General features: G+C 35.7%; 1 protein-coding gene across 2 annotated transcripts in view; it reads right to left on the bottom strand.

The window, feature by feature from the left end:
- Rnf130 (ring finger protein 130) overlaps positions 1 to 19,053 on the bottom strand; it is a 96,417-nt gene that overhangs the window by 39,918 nt on the left and 37,446 nt on the right. For both annotated transcript variants that reach the window (XM_027953358.2, XM_071612143.1), the window contains exon 3: positions 664 to 914. In XM_027953358.2, the coding sequence (XP_027809159.2) occupies positions 664 to 914 (251 nt within the window). The remainder of the gene's footprint in view (positions 1 to 663; positions 915 to 19,053) is intronic.

The following is a 19,053-nucleotide window of genomic DNA, read 5'->3' as shown; positions in this document are numbered from 1 at the left end:
CTGAATAGATAATACATAGTTCAAAATTTATGTGGGAAAAAGATTAAAATAGAAAAGGGTATAGAATGAAACCTCCTCAATCCTCCCAGCTCCCCTCTCTTGTGACAACTAAAGTTACCATTTTAAAAATACAACTTTGACCTGTGTAACTCTACATCATGTACAACCAGAAGAATGAGAAGTTATACTCCATTTATGTATGATGTGTCAAAATGCATTCTACTGTCATGTATAAAATAAATAAATTTTTAAAAATACAACTTTGTGATATTTCTCCAAATTAATAGAATTATTTATCTGGCTAACCAGAATATCATCAGTGATAACTATAAATAGAACGATTTCCCCTTTTAGGTATTTAAAATATTAGTGTAGATATGTTTTCAATGTATTACAATGACTCTAAGGTTACAGCTTTTTTAAAAAAATATTTATTTCCTAGCTTTTTTTTTTTTTTTTTAGATGGACACAATATCTTTATTTTACATATATGTGGTGCTGAGGATAGAACCCAGTGCCCCACACATGCTAGGCGAGCACTCTACCACTGAGCCATAGTCCCAGCCCCTAAGGTTACAGCTAATCAAAAAAAATGTTGCAAGATGTGTGATCACAATAGCACCTATGGATTATAGTTATTGTTGGACAGTTCTGGTAGCTCACCTGGTTCCTGTCACGTGCATTTGTGTACCTGATCTTCTGAATGAAGTAGAATATGAGCCATGCTGAAGAAATAATCATCAAAACAATAAAGGATATTGACACGAAGACTAGAGAACCACGGCTGAAGTTCTTTGGCGGCATCCGAGTTCCAACAGCTATTGTCATTTGTACAGAGATGTTTTTCTCCAGATAACTCAAAATATCCTTACCCCTCAATTCTGTTATCATGACAGCAATAATATCTCCAGTGCCTGTAATGCAAAATAAATATATATATTTAAGCGACATTTAGAATTTTTAGAAAAATAAAATATGTTCCTTAGAAAAACTACAATTTTTGCTAATGGGAAGAATTTATAGATTCAGCTTTTCAACTGAAATGAAGTTGCAGTTGGGTATGCAGTTTCCGAGTGGGACCATGTTGTATAATACCTAAAACTTAGACATGAGGTGTTAAACAACTGCAGTGTTAAGAACAGTGTTAACTTGTCTTAAAGACAACTACATTTAAAAAAGATTATTAAGCCAGCCAAATGTGACAACAGATAATATCACAGCATAATATACAGCCATGGAAATGTGATAAGATCATGGTGGGTTTATATTATAAAACTTTTTCTATCTTAAGTGGTCTTCAGAAAGTCCTAATATCTTAAGAAATGAAGAAAAATACTGTTACATATAGAACAAGTAGGTATTTCTTGCATTCCTGGAGCACCTATTATGTATAAACTGTACAAGGGATAGAAAGAAGCATAAGGCATGGAGCTTTATAACATCACCAAGACTTACAACATATGCCTAGTAACAGAACTACAACAACAAATTGTCATACCTTTTATTAATAACACTTCAAACTAACCTTGGTCCTATATGTAGACCTGGCCCAAATAAGGCTCCTTTCAAGTTTACTCCAAAGTCCTTTTGGAACTCAAGCCCTTCTTGAGAGATTCAAGCTTTAACATTAGGACTAATTTGGCATAAAAAATCTCCAACTTCTAATAGCTGTTTAGAGGTCTGTCACAGCCACAAATAATGCAACTATAAACGTGGTCTTAAGTTGCCCTTCTAAGCCCTTTCTAAGCCCTTCTAGTCCTTTCCCTCTTAATTTCCAGAAGCTGGAATACATTCAAGGCAAGTAACTACCTCTCCTGTGGATAGCATAAAATCTCTCTCTCTTTCCTTCTACACAATGGAAATAGCTTCCTAATTTAAGGAAACAGAGAAGCTTGTCTACCACTGATATGTCAGCAACCAACCTTTTATAAAGCTACTTATGGGTACATGCAATCTGACTTCTTCAAAGAACTCTTAAGAGAGATAGAAGTATAGGAGAAGGGGAATAAACATTTTATTTGAGGAAAGAGAAAAGTATAATTATCTATTAGAATATGAATAAGGCTTGTGTATGTAAATGTAAACCACCAAACAAAACAAACAACCGCTAACACTTGACTTTCAAAAGCTTCTTTGATGAGTGTTAAAAACATTTGGCTTTATGTTTTATATTTAGCTAAAAGAACTATCCTTGTATTACATGTAGTCAAAAGACTACATGTGACAGAAAAAAATAAAAGAAATTTTATGAAAAATGTAATCCAATGGAATGTATATTTATATATTACCTTATTCAAAATTGTCCCAGCCACTTTATCAGAACAGCAGTTTATCAGAACACTGATTAAAAATCCATAACAAAAAGAAAATGCAAAATTAAAGCAAGCAATAAAATTAACATCTAATTACCTTTCTGAAATGAGTTCTGGTTAGTAATAAATTAGAGAAAAATCATAAAATAATGCTAAGCCAGCTTAAATTTCCACCTAGAAATCTTAGGTTTGTGCTTTTAAATGTTGTTCAACAGGCAATGATCTGTGGTATAAGATACCAGGTATGGCTATAAAGTAACTGAGACGGATCCCACAAACAACATATGACAATCAGTCTCATTGCTTTATAATCACACCAGGTACAAACAGTTTTAGAAATCAGTTCTGAGGCTCCCTCTTGAAGACTCAAGCTGAAAAAGGAAGAGGGAAAGCTGCACAAGTAGCTGAGGGAACCAATCCAGGTAATTTCTTTCAAACAACACTAAATAAATGTATCAACTAATTTCAACAGGAAAGCTGTTTGGGAAAAGAAATGTTTAATTATTTCAACCATCCATTCAATGATATTTATTGAGCACATACTATTATAGAGGCTCCTTTCACTTCTTTATTTTTTAAATTTTCCTTTCTCTTCTTAAATAGACAAAAAAATTCCCCCTCCTTTTCTTTCTTTTGGTACTGAAGATTGAATCCAGGGTGGTCTACTCCTGAGCTATACTATACCCCAGCTCTTTTAAATTAAAATTTTAATTTTTTTCAAGTTCTGACACACATTTCCTTTTTTTTTTAAAAATTAGAGCTTTACTGTTATACATGTTAGTTGGGTTCATCCCAACAAACTCATACATTTAATTTTTATCTATTTATTTAAAATTTTTTTTAGTTGTAGATGGACACAATACCTTTATTTTATCTATCTATCTATCTATCTATCTATCTATCTATCTATCTATTTATTTATATGTTATACTGAGGATCGAACCCAGTGCCTCACACATGCCAGATAAGTGCCACAACCCGGCCCCATTTAATTTTTATTTTAAGACGGGTTTTCACTAAGTTGCTGAGGCTGACCTTGAACTTATGATCCTCCTGCCTCAGCTGCCTCTTAAGTAGCCAGGATTGTAAGTATGTGCCATGTGCCCTGCAAAAATTACCTGTTCTTGATGACGTGAAAACTCCATCTGCTCTCAGGAGAGCAAAGAAGAATCATAAGGGACTAGAAACAGAATAAAACACAGGCATAGTTTCATCACCTCAGCACATAGGAGACTGGGAAGAATGATGGCAAAGTAGTCTAAGTCACTAAGATCCAACAAAATGAAAAATAACTGCAACAGATGATCAGAATACTAGTGAAGGACTAAGTTCTTTTTTTTTTTAAGAGAGAGAGGAGAGAGAAAGAGAATTTTTTTAAATATTTATTTTTCAGTGGACATAACATCTTTATTTTATTTTTAGGTGGTGCTGAGGATCAAACCCAGCGCCCCACGCATGCCAGGAGAGCGTGTTACGGCTTGAGCCACATCCCCAGCCCAGGGGATGTGGACTGAGTTCTTAATTGTGTTAGGTTTTAAAGCCCTTATAATCTGATGAGTTATATAGGGGACTACTCCTAGAAGAAAGGCCCTGTGTTTCCCCATACCTTAAGCCCGATTTAAGGATATGTCATTTTGAAATAAAGATTTGGAGAGCCTGGCTAGTTTCAAGAAGAACATTAATGCCAGAGAAAAGTTAACCTTCAGGATAAAAATGGGTTAGGTAAGCAGTGAGTGATTAGTTAAGGGTCAGCTAGAGTGTAGTGATATAAACATTTAAGTAAAGATGTATTAAGTCCTTGGTAAACACTGCTAATAAATCATGGATATAGCTTCAGCATCCCATGCATTTCAACATGTCTGACAGCAGCTATTCATTAATCAGAGATGATTAATGAAATTAAAAACCTATTTGTGGGGATGGGGATGTGGCTCAAGCGGTAACGCGCTCACCTGGCATGCGCAGAGCGCTGGGTTCGATCCTCAGCACCACATAAAAATAAAATAAAAATGTTGTGTTCACCAAAAACTGAAAAATAAATATTAAAATATTATCTCTTTCTCTCTCTCACTTCTCTCTCTCTCTCTCTTAAAAAAAACAACAACAAAAAACCTATTTGTGAGCTGGGCATGGTGGTGCAAGCTTATAATCGCAGCAGCTTGGGAGGCTGAGGCAGGAGGATTCAGGAGTTCAAAGCTAGCTTCAGCAACATCAAGGTGCTAAGCAACTCAGTGAGACCCTGTCTCTAAATAAAATATAAAAAAGGCCTGGGGATGTGGCTCAGTGGTTGAGTGCCCCTGAGTTCAATCCCCAGTACCCCCCTAAAACAAAAACAAACAAATAAAAACACAACCTATTTGTAATTCCTACTTTTAACTATTTTCTTGAAAAGCTTGCTCCATTGTTATTTTTTAATGGAAATCAATGCTCACTGCTTGAGTGTTATGGTTTGGATCTGGAATAGCCCTAAAAGCTCAGGTGTTGAAACCCCAATGAAGCAAGGTTCTGAGGTGGAGCTTAAGATAATGACTGAATCAGGAGGGCTCTGACCTCATCAGTGGAATTCAAATTAACCCTGACAGCTGGATGGACTACTGGGAGGTAGAAAGAAAGTAGGTAACTAGGGGTGTGCCTTAAAAGGGTTTATCTTCTCCTTGGCCCCATCTTCTCTCTGCTTCCCATCTGCCATGAGATGAGCAGCTTTCCTCCACCACACTCTTCCATCATGATGTTCTTCTTCACTTCAAGCCCAGAGAAATGGAGCCAGTTGACTATGAGCTGAATCCTTTAAAATCTAAATCAAAATAAACCTTTTCTTCTCTAAGTTGTTCTTGTCAGATATTTTGGTCACAACAACAAAAAGCTGACTAACACACCGAATCTGGTTACTTTAATAAATACTCCTATTCTGTTTTTTAATATTTTTTAGTTGTTGATGGACCTTTATTTTATTTATTTGTATGTGGTGCTGAGAATCGAACCCAGCGCCTCATGCATGCTAGGCAAGCGCTCTACCACTAAGCCACAACCCCAGCCCCAATACTCCTTTTCTTTTCTTTTTTATTTAAAATAATTCTCAAACCCACAGAACAGTTTTAATACTATGTGAATATTCATGTGCTTTTTATTTAGATTTGTCAACTGGTAATATTTCATCCTTTCTATATGTATTTAATTTTTGCTGAACCAATGAAGAGTAAGTTGCAAACAATAAAACATTGAATTCCTAAGTACTTCAACAGTATCTCCTAAGAACAAGTGAATTCTAAATGCTCAGAATTCATTTATTTATACTTGAGATATTTAACTCTAATAACACTGTTCTTTAATATTTAGTTCATACTGAAGTATCTCTGCACTGCTCCTAGTAATTACTTCCACAATTGTTTCATTTAGTTTTATATCCAGGTTCCAATCAGGGGGCTGTGGGCACTGTCCTTAGTTGTCACATTTTATTAAGTCTCCTTTGATCTAAAATAATTCTGCAGGTCATTTTGGTTCACCGTTCATGACACTGATGTTTCTGAAGAGTTCAAGCCAGAGACTTTGAAAATGTTCCTTAAGCTGGGTTTCCCTGATTGTTTCCTGATGATTATATCTCCAAATTAAGCACCTGGTAAGGGGCTGGGGATGTGGCTCAAGCGGTAGCGAGCTCGCCTGGCATGCGTGCGGCCCGGGTTCGATCCTCAGCACCACATACAAAAACAAAGATGTTGTGTCCGCTGAAAACTAAAAAATAAACATTAAAAAAAATATTTCTCTCTCTCTCTCTTACTCACTCTTTAAAAAAATAAAAAATAAAAAAATAAACACCTGATAAGACAGCTATGAGGTAATTCTATGTCCTTCCTTCTCAGGACAGTATATCCGGAAGCACATGGCAGGTTTTACTTTTATTGCTGATGGCAAATTTTATAATTTAGTTAATCTTGTAACATCCAGATTTCTCTACTGTAAATGAATGCTTTTCTCTTTTAATTAATAAGCAATCTGCGTGGTAATACTTTCATATTGTGTGAATAAGCAGTTCCTCAATAGGCTTTCACTCAAGGCTCTTAACATCTGCTGATGTTCACCTCAATTATTATAATGGTATTTGCAAAACTGATTTTTCTAATGCTTTAATTTCACCTACATTTTGTAAAAATGATTCTATAATCAGAGCATTAACAACATTTTCTACTTATCTTTTTTCCTATTAAAAACAGAACGGTTGGGAGGGCAATTTTTCTATAAAACAGAGCCTTACAATTCCCAGCAAAACCTATTTTTCAATGAGGAAAACAGACCAGTGGAAAAATGGACTCCTATAGTCCTGGCTACAGAATTAATTTTGAAGGGCCAAAAACAGGAGCCTCAGAATTAGCCTCCTTTTGGGCTCATGAATCAGAAGATCTAGGTTCAAATCTCAGTCTGATATTCAACGTTACTGAATTTCAGTTTTTTTTCTTTCAAAGAAGAAAAAGAACTTAAGACAGATGCTCAGTAAATGCTACAGCTTGGTGAGCTATCCAACTTGTGTTGTTATTACTCACAGAAAGCAAAGGAAGACATTGTGGGAAAGAAACCAAAAGCCCCTACCACAGCATTTGGGACTCTGTTCTTTCTCTTTAATTTCCCCTTCAAGCTCAGGAAGCACTCAGGTACTTGCTGACCAATGTTCTTGTTACCAAGAGGATTCTGGCTTTAGCTCAGAAAGTCAATCTACTTACTTGCGAAGTGCCAGAAATCCCTACCCTCCTTCTTACCTCTTCTGGGAGTAAATCTCAAGGCAAGCCCAGTGCAGCTGCATAGCTGATTTTAAAGGAAGACCCAAGAAGAGAAAAAGTGAACTGACACAGGGCTTGCAAAATGGAGAGAGGTGGTTTTAACTTTTTCACTATAAGCGTATATGTTTTCTATGAAAGTAACAACCCTCTATAAAATCTATTTAACAGTTTTTATGCCTTAACAGATGAATTTGTTTCATAAGCTCAAATCACCTGCCGAAGTTTTAAGGACTCTCAAAACTCAGAGAGACATGTAATTTCAGAAAACTAGCCTTCAAAAAAAGTTCAGGGGGATGCTGCATTCCTACATTAAATGTCTACAAAGATATTTTATAACAGTAATTACTAGCAATGGTATTAGAGTTATTTCTATACAACTCAATGACCTATTTACTTGTCAAACAGAACATCATATGCATTAGGTGAAAAATTAAAATTGCTATAAAGTTTTTAAAAAAACTTGCTGAAAGGACAGACAGGTATAATTCAGGGGTTTTCTATGATACTCTGTCATGCTACACATACTGGAAAAACTCTATGCTGTTTGTTTCTCAATGAGTCTAGTCGGCTCATTCAGGGTCTAACACCTTCCCTTCACGCTCACTTCCATTGACTTAATTAAGTCATTCTCAACTGTTTATCTACAATAGTTTTATTTTTTCAAGATGGGCACAGTGTTGCATGCCTGTAATCCCAGTAACTTGGGAGACTGAGGCAGGAAGATTGCAAGTTCAAAGCCAGCCTTGGTAACTTAGCAAGACTGTCTTGAAATAAAAATAAAAAGGAGAGGGGATACAGCTCACTGACAGAATGGTTGCCTAGCAAGCACAAGGCCCTGGGTTTGATTCCCAATATCACACACATATATACATGAAAAGTGTTTCCTCATTTCTTCAAGCCCAGTTCTCATTTTTTCTTTTCACTGATTCCTTAATGAACTCGAAGAAAAAAATATGCTACATTTCATTTTTATAAATTGAGTAGAGCAGTAATTCCAACAGATGTAGTTGACAGGCTATATCAATTATAAATTCCCTGCTGAAATTTGTCAGTAGTTTTGCTAAAACATGTATCTGTTCCTCCTGTCAGTCAAATAAATTTTAAACTCCTTAACCTGATATTTAACACATTCAGGGAGCCAAATGGTCCTCAAGGTAATTGGTAAGTCATGTTTTGATGGACATCTTTTGATTCAAAGAAACTGCTAGTCAGTGTCTGAAATAGTGGCTCCTGCAATTTAAGCAGAAAGGAAGAGTGAAATCAGGGGAAAAAAATTGGAAAAAGATGGAGAAAGAGTTCAAGGAACTGGAAGCTTCAACATCACCAAATGACAGGAGGAGGGGGGAAAATGGGCAGAGGCAATGACCAGAACAGGACACTGGAGTTCAAGACTTGAGATATGACAATTCAGGGAGATGATGAGGTCCAGAGGAGCAGCTGTAAGACAGGTTCTGGTCAAAAGAGAGTCACAGAGTCTTGAAGTTAAAAGAGTTTGGACATGTTATCAATCTTCAACATAATATAAGAAAGGCAGGGAATGTAGCTCAATGTTAGAGTGCTTGGTAAGTGTAAGGTCCTGAGTTCAATCTCCCAGCTCTGCCAAAAAAGAAAAAGACAAACATAATGTAAGACCTGCCCCAACTAAATTAACACTTTTTAGATAGTTGGTTCTATCACTTTTAAGACAATGAGGGTCTTTTTTAAAACTAAAATCTTTGTGAAATGGAGTATTTATTTAGTCTCAAAGTACCGCCCCACAGAATTTTTATTAATTAAAGGGGAAAAGAGTAGTTTCATGGTACAAATGCCTGGAGGACATTCATGGCTTTAGGTCCTGTCCTGGGAAAAAACAGCACTGAAAAACTGTATGTCATCTAAGGATGATGCAAAATATGACCGATTATAAGGGGCATCATTACGTTATGTATCATAACGAAAAAAAGCCTTAAAAAAGTGTCAATTAATATAAGAAACCATTCCAACCGCAAGTTGTATAATGCGGACAATGAAAATGTCCACATTACATTACATGTACATTAACAGAACTTCAAATAATCAAAGACATCTTCCCTTGGATCCTACTTCAAGCTTTTTTCCCATACTAACTATTCCCAGAGCTTCATCATTGGTTGGAAAAAAAAATGCACACACACACACACACACACACACTGAGGATTGAACCTAGAGGCATGCTATCATTAAGTTATCTCCAGCTCTTTTTATTTTGAGACAGTGTCTCTTTAACTTGCCCAGGCTGGCTTCAAACTTGCAATCCTACCTCAACCTTCTGAGTCACTAGAAATATAGGCGTGCACCACTGCACCTGAGAGAAAAGTTAGAAATATTATATTAACCTAGAATTTAGAACTTTGAGAATGAATTGCTGTTCATCCCTGATATACCTCTTCATCCCTGATATTTAGTACGTATTCTCCTATAAACAAACAAACAAAAAATCATAAACAGAATACAACTTCCCAAGTCAGGAAAGGATCAGTAATGGATATGTTACATTACATTACCTAATTTCAGAATCTACTCAAGCTTTCCCAATTTTCCCAATAATGTCCTTTGTAGCAGTCAAGATCATAATCACCCAGCTGCACTTGACCATTCCTTTTAGTCTCTGTCAGTCTGGAATAGTGACTCTCTCCTTGATGTTCACAACCCGAACAGTTTTAAAGATCACAGTCTAGTTATTGTGTAGAAGTCATTTCCCCACAGATGGATTCAGGTCATGCACCTCTGGCAGTAACATCACAGAGTGATGCTGTGCTCTTTGCAGTTTATACTACCAGGTGGTGCCCAGTTTTGATCTGTGCTATTACTGATGAAGTTCACTTTGATCATTTGGTCAAAGTGATGTACTCTAGGCATCTGTACCATGAAGCTTCTCATTCCCGCTTTGCAGTTAATAAAAAGATCTGTGGGGAGGTACTTTGCGACTAGGTAAATACTCCACTTTTTCATTAAACTTTCAATTCACTTTTTTACCTTTTAGATAAATATAGATTTATGGTTTCTATTTTATTCAATAGGTTAAAATAGTTACTATCATATATATTCACTTTTATACCAGAATTCCAAATGATACTTGATAAGAAACTTATCAAGTTTAAGAGTTTTTTCATCTTATTCTTTTCTGGACATTAATTTTTAAAGTATTTTTACTAAAATAAAATGCTAGAAATGAATATAATTCTTCCGATTATAAAGAACAGCATAAGAACATCTCCAACACCACATCTGATTATGTCCACAGGGATATAGCCCAAGATTCCAGTATTTTTTTTTTTTTTAAGTGGCCATGGCACACATTAGCCAACAATGAGCTCACAAGATTAAAGGGTCCCAGGGGTTTTTCACTCAAACTCTTATTTATACCAAATCTCCAAGAATCCTTGTTACTTTGGTAAAATTCTTCCATTTTTGTATTCTATTTTCTTCCATTTTTCCTCCCCATGGTACTGGAGATTGAACCCAGCAGCTTACATATATTAGGCCAGTGCTCTATCACTGAGCTGCATCTTGAACTCTTTTTATTTTAAATTTTGAGATAGGGTCTCCTCAAGTTGACCAGGCTGGTCTGAAACTTGGAATCCTCCTGCCTCAGTCTCCCAAGTAGCTGGACTTATAGGCATGCACTACTATGCCTGGCTTCTTATAAGATGATGATGATGATGATGATGATGATTTTTGGGTATTGAGGGTTGAACTCAGAGCCTCATGCATGCTAGGCAAGTGCTCTACACCAAGTTATATCCTCAGCCCTTCTTATAAATTTTTGATAAAAAAATTTTTTAATGGGGTGGGAAAGAATGGTCAAGTACAGAGTTAAACATTCTGACCAGGGTAGAGATAAGTTGGGAGGAAAGTAGCCTACACATTAGCTTTCACACCCAGCACACCAGAATTCTAAAAAAGACCTTCAAATTTGTTATGTTTCAAAGTCCACAAGCCCAAGGACTCAGGGAACAGAACATTAAGTTAATAGAATATTAAGTTAACAGACATAGGATGGTGGGAGCCAGGTTTCTCACTTTTGAAGTGGGAGTTTTAAGATAAGGAGGAAAGCTAGAACAATCCATGAAGTAACTGATTAGAGTTAGTGACATAAGTATTAACTCATTCTCGGCTTAACACAGATACAGATGCTTAAATATAGAAATATTTATGGATACATTTATTTCTATAAATATGTAGGAAAATTTATAGGTAGTTAGTATAAACACATGCATTTCTTTGCTCTGTCAGGCCCAGAAGCAACAGATAACCTCAGTGGTAACAAGCACACCTAATGCCCAGACTGTGTTTTCTTGTTTTAATCTCTCTTTTTAGTAATACATGACATTGGCATTAATTTTGATATAACAATACAAGCATAAAATATAATTTTCTATAATCCAGTCCCTGTAACTTCCCCTTTCCTTCTCTTCCTCCCTACTCTGTCGCTGTCCCCTTCCTTCTAGTCCACTGATCTGTTTTTTATTTACAGATTTGTTTTATTTTTTTTTTAATTTTTAAAAATTTTTTTTTTTTAGTTGTTGATAGTCCTTTATTTATTTTATGTGGTGCTGAGAATCGAACCCAGTGCCTCACACATGCCAGGCAAGTGCGCTACCGCTCAGCCCCAGCCCCAGCCCTTGTTTTTTTTTAAATGGTGAGAGTCACTGTGGTATATTCATATATGTACATAAGCAGGTTAGGTCAGATTCATTCCACGGTTCTCCCCTTATTCTATCCCTCCTCCTTCCCCCTCAATGCCCTTCCTGTACTCCACTGATCAGACCATGGTTTTTAATGCCATCTTTCAATACATGGCAAACAGGGTTCCTTGGAGAAATGACTGATTCTAGAACTGGGACATGGATACATATAGAATGGGTCTGGTGTATCTTACAGTACAAAAAAATTCTCAAAAGACAAATAAAAAAATACCTACAATAATGGGGCAAGTCAAAGAACACAGGAGTAAATGGAAAGACCTTCCAGTGGCCAACATTTTAAAATTGAGTAATAAAGTCATTCTTTATTACATATAACCCAAACTATAAAAAATAAGTGAGTCCATACTGATATAAATACATGATTGAATGAATTAATAAATGGAGAAGAGACAAATCACCATGAAGAAGAATTCCAAACACTTATACAGATATTTTGCCATATGCAAATAGTGCATAAGTGTGGGCTATGCACAGTGACTTACAAAAAGTACTGTACAGAAGGCAAAACCAAGAGTTTCACAGAGAAACCTGACAAATACAAATACTACCTCAGCCAGGTGATCAAGGTCAAAATAAACAGTTGATAATTAACAGTTGATAATCACATCAATAGCACATAAATTGATATGATGCTAAAGACATTTTATCTCTGTGGCCTTCCTCCCAATACCCAGATCCCAAGTCTAACTTGAGAAAAGTATCAACATAATCCAAATGAGGGACATTTTACAAAATACCTGACTGGTGGTCCTCAAAATTATTAAGGTCAGCAAAAATAAGGAAAGTCTAGGAAACTATCACAACTCAAAGAGATTAAGGAGCACAATGATCAAATGTAATGTGGTATCCTGAATGGGATTTGAGAACAGAAGGACATTAGCTAAAAATGAAGGAAATCTGAATAAAATAAGGTACTTCAGTTTATAACTATGAAATTATTAGTAAGCTAATACTGATTCATTAACTACAACATTAATGTATAATGTTAATAACAGGAAAAATCTGAGTGCAGATTTTTTGGAAATTTTTTGCACTACCTTTGCAATGTTTCCATAAGTGTGAATCTGTTATAATAAGGTTTATTTTTTAAAAAATAATTATATAAAATTGCAAGTTTGCTAAGCATGTAATCCCTGGCTACCTGGAAGACTGAGGCTGGAGAATCACAAGTTTGAGGCCAGATCTAGAAACTTAGTAAGACCCAATCTCAAAATAAAAAATAAAAAGGGCTGGGGGTGTAGCTCAGTGGTAGAGTACTGCTGCCTAGCATATGTGAGGCCCTGGGTTCAATCCCCAGGGTTGGGGGGAATGAAAGTCCAAAGTCTTCATCATGTGAACTGCTATCAATTTAAAAATATATTCCATCCCATAACCTATGAAATCCATTTATAAACTGGTACTCTAAACCTACACAAATCTTTTATGTTATTTAACTTCCTTCCTTTTCTGCTACCAGTAGGGAGTGTGTAAGCACAAGACAAACAAAAAAGTAAATCAAATGTGAGCTCCAACAAGCCAGGATGAGTAGTGGATAAGTAATGTCAAGTATCTGCCAGATGAAGGGGTTTGTCCAGTTCTACTTAGGATGCAGATAAACCAAGAAAAAATTATAAGTTTATGGAAAAGTTTTTAAATAAAATCACAGCATTTTTTTAGAAGCTATTTTTATTTTTTGGGTGGGGGAGGGAGTAGTGGGATTGAAACCAGGGGTGTTTTACCACTGAGGTTCATTCCCAGCCCCTCAACCCCTTTTTTTGAGACAGAATCTCTGTAAATTGTTGTAGCCTCCCAAGTTGCTGGGATTACAGGTAAGCATCACTTGCCTGGTTTATGAATTAAAAAAATTTTTTTGTTTAGTTGTCAATGAACTTTTATTTAATTAATTTGTTTATATGTGGTGCTGAGGATTGAACCCAGTGCCTCACATATGCTAGGCAATCGCTCTACCACTGAGCCACAACCCCAACCCTGGTTTATGAATTTTTAAAAACCATAGATTACATGGAAGATAACTAGAAAAATACTTGCAAACCCATGCAAAAATATTCAAACAATTTAAACTTTCTTCCTGCCATAGCAGTACAATCAAAGTGCAGGCTCTATCTTCTTTAAGGTAATTAAATCTGTATTAAATTAGAAGCTAAAAATCTTTAAATGGTAAAATAATACCATGACTATATTATTTATTTTCTTGATGAACTTTCAGAAAAAAGATAATAGATTTACATTAAATGGCCCAAATTATTGATATTTAAAAGTATTCTGCAATGTGTATGATCTTTTTACTAATTTTCATAGAGTATGTTTTTATATTCAAAATGAATTTCCCTATATTTTATAAAGTATGATATTTTCCTATTCATTTTTAGATAGCAAGTATAGAGCTAAATACATTTTCTAAGAAAATATCATAGAAAAAGGTGAAGAGACATTCAACTGATTCTGTTCCGCCAGTCAAAGGAAAAAGATATTTCTGATTGATAAAAAGATTAAAAAGAAATGGTACAATTTGGTTAAGAATGCCCATATACTCTGAAGGACATACAAATAAATCTATGCAGAGTTTTAAATTAGACAACTATCTGACATAATTTAAGACTTAGTAACAGTAAAGTCTACATAGATTTTTAAAAACCAGGAAAACAGATCCTTAATTTTCAGACAAATGTACATTTTTTTAAACTATCCAAGAGCCCATTTATATATCCCCCTTAATATTACCACATATCTGCTACAAGATAAAGAACTCATTCTGCTAACTAGAGGTAACAAGTAAAACCACATATTGAGCAGTTTTTCCTGTCTATGATAGACACTGCATTGGGAAAGACGTCCTTCAGTCACCAGATGAAGGGCATTCCTTTGCACAAACACTATCAAACTCTTAAAACATTGTTGATAAGGAAAGAAAAACAAAATAAATATACTTAAAAATGTGGAATTTTAAGATTAGTCATAAAATATATACTTAAATGGAAAGCAAGCTTAATAACAAAACTAAGTATCTTAATGGAATCAAAACAACACATTTAATTTGTTTAAGGCATTTTGCTAACCACTGCAGAGAAGAGAAAGTTAAGATATAAATCTCAACTTAGACTTGGAGTTCTTTCCCTACTGCCAAACATGCAAATGATAAAATAAGAGGAAAAGGACAATGCTGTCAGAGAGGTACAAAAATGGTCTTTGAAGATTACAGGGGCCTTGGACTTTGAATTCATTAAGGTCAATCAAATAAGTTTATTTGTTACTCCTACCAGTTCATATTTAAAGGCACAGCACAGAGAGGTGGTAATCCAATGTTTTTTTTTTTTTTTAAACGAAAAAGAAGGGTAGACAGAACTGACATGTGAGCAAAAGAGGGCTCATCATGGATCTCCAAGTCAATCCCTTAAGGTTCTGAGTTCTAGGTTCAGGGAAGGATGGAAGATCCTGGAATTAAAATCTTTACTGATGTCAGTACTATAAGCAATTCTTATGCAAGGGTCTTTGAACATCATATATACAGGTGCTGCTCTATAGGGTTAAAAATCCTTCTGGAGGGAGAGAGCTTATAACCATGTTAATGAGCCAGAAAATCAAGGAATTGTTGGGGTGTGTGTGAGATAGATAGATATATATATATATATATATATATATATATATATTCCCCCCCACCTAGTACAATCAGAAACAGAAGAGTAGAGAAGAGCTGGTGTATAGAGAGGTTAGAAGAGGATCATAATTTTGGAGCCCTAACATCAAGGAATACCTGGGTGGGAGTCAGAAAAGGCTTCAGATGACAAGTATGCTAAGTCTGTGCTATTTGACCTGTACTTCTCACACCATTCTCAGAGATTAACAGGTTTTCAAGTAGTACAGCTGGATGGACTGAAATGGGACCTTTCCATAACCACTATCTCTCAAATCTTGATCATGAACTTCATTTAAAATGGTATCAGACAGGACTCATCTCCTGGGGCTTTCACATTTCCACTCTTCCTCACAGCACTTCACCTATGAGGAACTGTGCTTAATGGGATTTATTTTGCCACCGTAACTCTACCCAGGGCTTCGTGCTAGGTTTTCTAAGAACCCAATTATTAGATGGTAGAGAAGAAGACAGAACCACCTCAATGGAGCTGCTTAGCTGCCTAATTGCTGCAGGTATGAGGTTTCACACCTGTAGAGGCCAGAGTACCAAGTTAGTATACCTCACTGTACTGAGTTAGTACCAACCAGAGTACCAAGTTAGTATAACTCACAGGCCAGAGTACCAAGTTAGTATCAATCTCACTGACCCAGAGAGCTATATCTCTTTTAAAAATTTTCACTATACTATTAAATAATAGTCCTTGCCTTTAGGCATACTTCTACTTTGAAGATAAGGCTTTAAATTTAATTTGCTATTACCTTGTACATGCCTCTCTGTTCAGCCATACTGCCCCTCCCCCGCCACCCTGCACTTAAAATCACTTTTGCTTTGTCCCACCCCCCACACTCTGATACTTTACTCATCAGGATCCTTCTACTTAGAATACTTTGCTCTAACAACCGATCTTCCTATTCAAATGTCAATTCCTCAAGGCAACAGATGTCTTTTCTTCATAAGACTTCTCACAATCATAATTTCTTCTTGTGTTTATTTTATTCTTTCTGGACAAATCCTAAATTATCCTAATTATTTAGGGCCCAGGCCAATGCCTCCTCTATGAAGTCTTCTGATAAGTCCCTCCCAGACTTAATAGTCAGGGCCCTTTCGTGGTATTCCATTAAGTATCTCCAATCATTTCACGCACATCTGTCTCCCTGATGGAGTGAAGTGTTCCTTGAGGACACTCATTTGCATATATGTTTGATATATAGCAAATATGACTTAATAGCCATTGGTTACCTATTTTTTGTACTAAGTACATTTAAAATAGAGATAATATAGGAAAAAATATGAGAACAGTGAATTAAAAAAAAGTGTATTTAGAAATAAAAAAAAGTACCAGTCTCAAAATTAAAGGAATATGCACACTAATTTCTTAATTTTATAAGAGGTACTGGTCGTCAGGCACAAGAATAATAAATAACGACTGTATAATTTAAAAAATTTGTCATTTCAATAAATTTCATGGGGCTGGGGTTGTGGCTCAGTGGTAGAGCGCTCGCCTCGCATGTGCACGACCCTGGTTTGATCCTCAGCACCACATAAAAATAAATAAGTGAAATAAAAGTATTGTGTCAAACTACAACTAAAAAATAAATTTAAAAAATAATAAATAAATTTCATAACCATTCTCATAGGTAAATAAGGCAAATAGATGCTCTGTTTTACAAATGAGGACACTAGTTTAAAGACTTATTTACCCAAACTCATACGGCTAGTAATCAAATGGGTATAGGATTCAAATCCCAATCTTAGGATTGTAAATGCCAAATTCTTTTCACTGTTTCAGAGGTGATATATTATCTGGCAGAAACAATTTCATCCCTATAAAAAAATAATCGTGATTGTCATGACAATATAAATTTTTGATAAACTCTTAAAAATGACTTTGAAAGATGAACCACAACAGGAGCCTGGGGGGCTAGAATTGTAGCTCACTGACAGAGTGTTTGCCTAGCATGTATAGGCACTCGGTTCAATCCTCAGTACCACATAAAAATAAATAATTAAAATAAGGGTATTGTGTTTATCTATAACTCAAAATATTTTAAAAAACACAAACAGAAGCCTGGGACAGCTACTGAAATAGAGATCTATAAATCAGAGAAAATATTCCAGTGATGTTCAACAGAGATCAAGAATTTATCCTGTTTTTCTTGGAAAACAGGAGATAATAAGCTAGGATTACAGGCATGCCCCACTGACTGAGTCCAGCTAAGAGCTCTTTGTGTATCGTGAATATTGGTCCTATGTAAAAGCTATGCCCATGCTGGGTGCAATGGTACACATCTATAATCCCAGCTGAGCCAGAAGATTACAAGTTTGAGACTAACCTCTGCAATTCAGGGAGACCTTGTCTCAAAATAAAAAATAAAAGGGCTGGGGATAGCTCAGTGGTAAAACACTACAAGATTTAAACAAAACAAAACAGATTTTATATTATGACAGAATTGAATCTGGAGGTGCTTTACCACTGAGCTACATCACTAGTCCTTTTTGAGACAGGGTTTCACCAAGTTCCTTTAGGCCTTGCTAAGTTGCTGAGGCTGACCTTAAACTTGTGACCCTCCTCCCTCAGTCTCCCAATGCAGCCATTTTTTAATGCTCTTATGTACACCTACATTCTGTTTGTCTTACAGGTTCTAAGAATATCATTCTCATATTTTACCCCTGAATTTGTTGTTGTTATATACCAATCTGTTATAAGAGTTACATGGCTGGGCTGGGGCTCAGCGGTAGGGCACTTGCCTGGCATTTGTGAAGTACTAGGTTCGATTCTCAGCACCGCATATAAATAAATAAAATAAAGATCTATCAACAACTTAAAAAAAAGTTACATGGCAAAGTAAGTTTTGGAAAAATTAAGTTAATAAAATAAAACTGATTCTTTCCTTTAAGAGTTCTCAGAGACCTCAATATGTTAGTGAGTACTAGGAACCCCTACAAATAGTATATACTTCAAGCACTTTCCAAAATTTACTTTTACCATTTATCCTTTTTTCTTCCATGGGTCACCTATGAACATATCTGAATACAGTATATCTGTATTAATTGATGAGACTTCCCTCCCTTTTTAAACAAAAACAATTGGGGGGGTACCAGGGATTGAACTCAAGGGACCTTAACCACTAGCCACATCCTCAGCCTTTTTTATTTTTATTTTAAGACAGGATCTCACTAAGTTGATTACAGCCTTGCTAAGTTTCTGAGGCTGGCCTCAAACTTGTGAGCCTCCTGCCTCTGCCTCCCAAACTGTTAGGATTACAGGTTTGTGCTACCATGCCTGGCAAACAAAAATAATCAAAGAAAAATCTTTTTGACTATTTTAATTCCTTCTCTTATAATCCCCAATCTTCCCATATTTATATTAAAATACTTCATTCTAGTTACTTCTCTGTTTTTTGTGCACGTAAAATAACATCATTGGGTACAAGGTTGGGTTCAATCCCCACCACAGAAGAAAAATTAAAAATACAAAATAACACCACTGGGAAATATTTTTTGCGCAGTTGAATTTCTCCCTGTCCGTTCTGCTTTCTGTTTTCAGTAAAGAAGAAATCAGCGAGGAATGAAGATAAGCTAGGTGAAGGCCAAAATTTCAAATATTTTTT

Source organism: Marmota flaviventris, chromosome 5 (genome assembly GCF_047511675.1).
Source record: "Marmota flaviventris isolate mMarFla1 chromosome 5, mMarFla1.hap1, whole genome shotgun sequence".
NCBI classification, from domain to species: Eukaryota; Metazoa; Chordata; class Mammalia; order Rodentia; family Sciuridae; genus Marmota; species Marmota flaviventris.
This window is presented reverse-complemented; position numbering and strand designations above follow the sequence as displayed.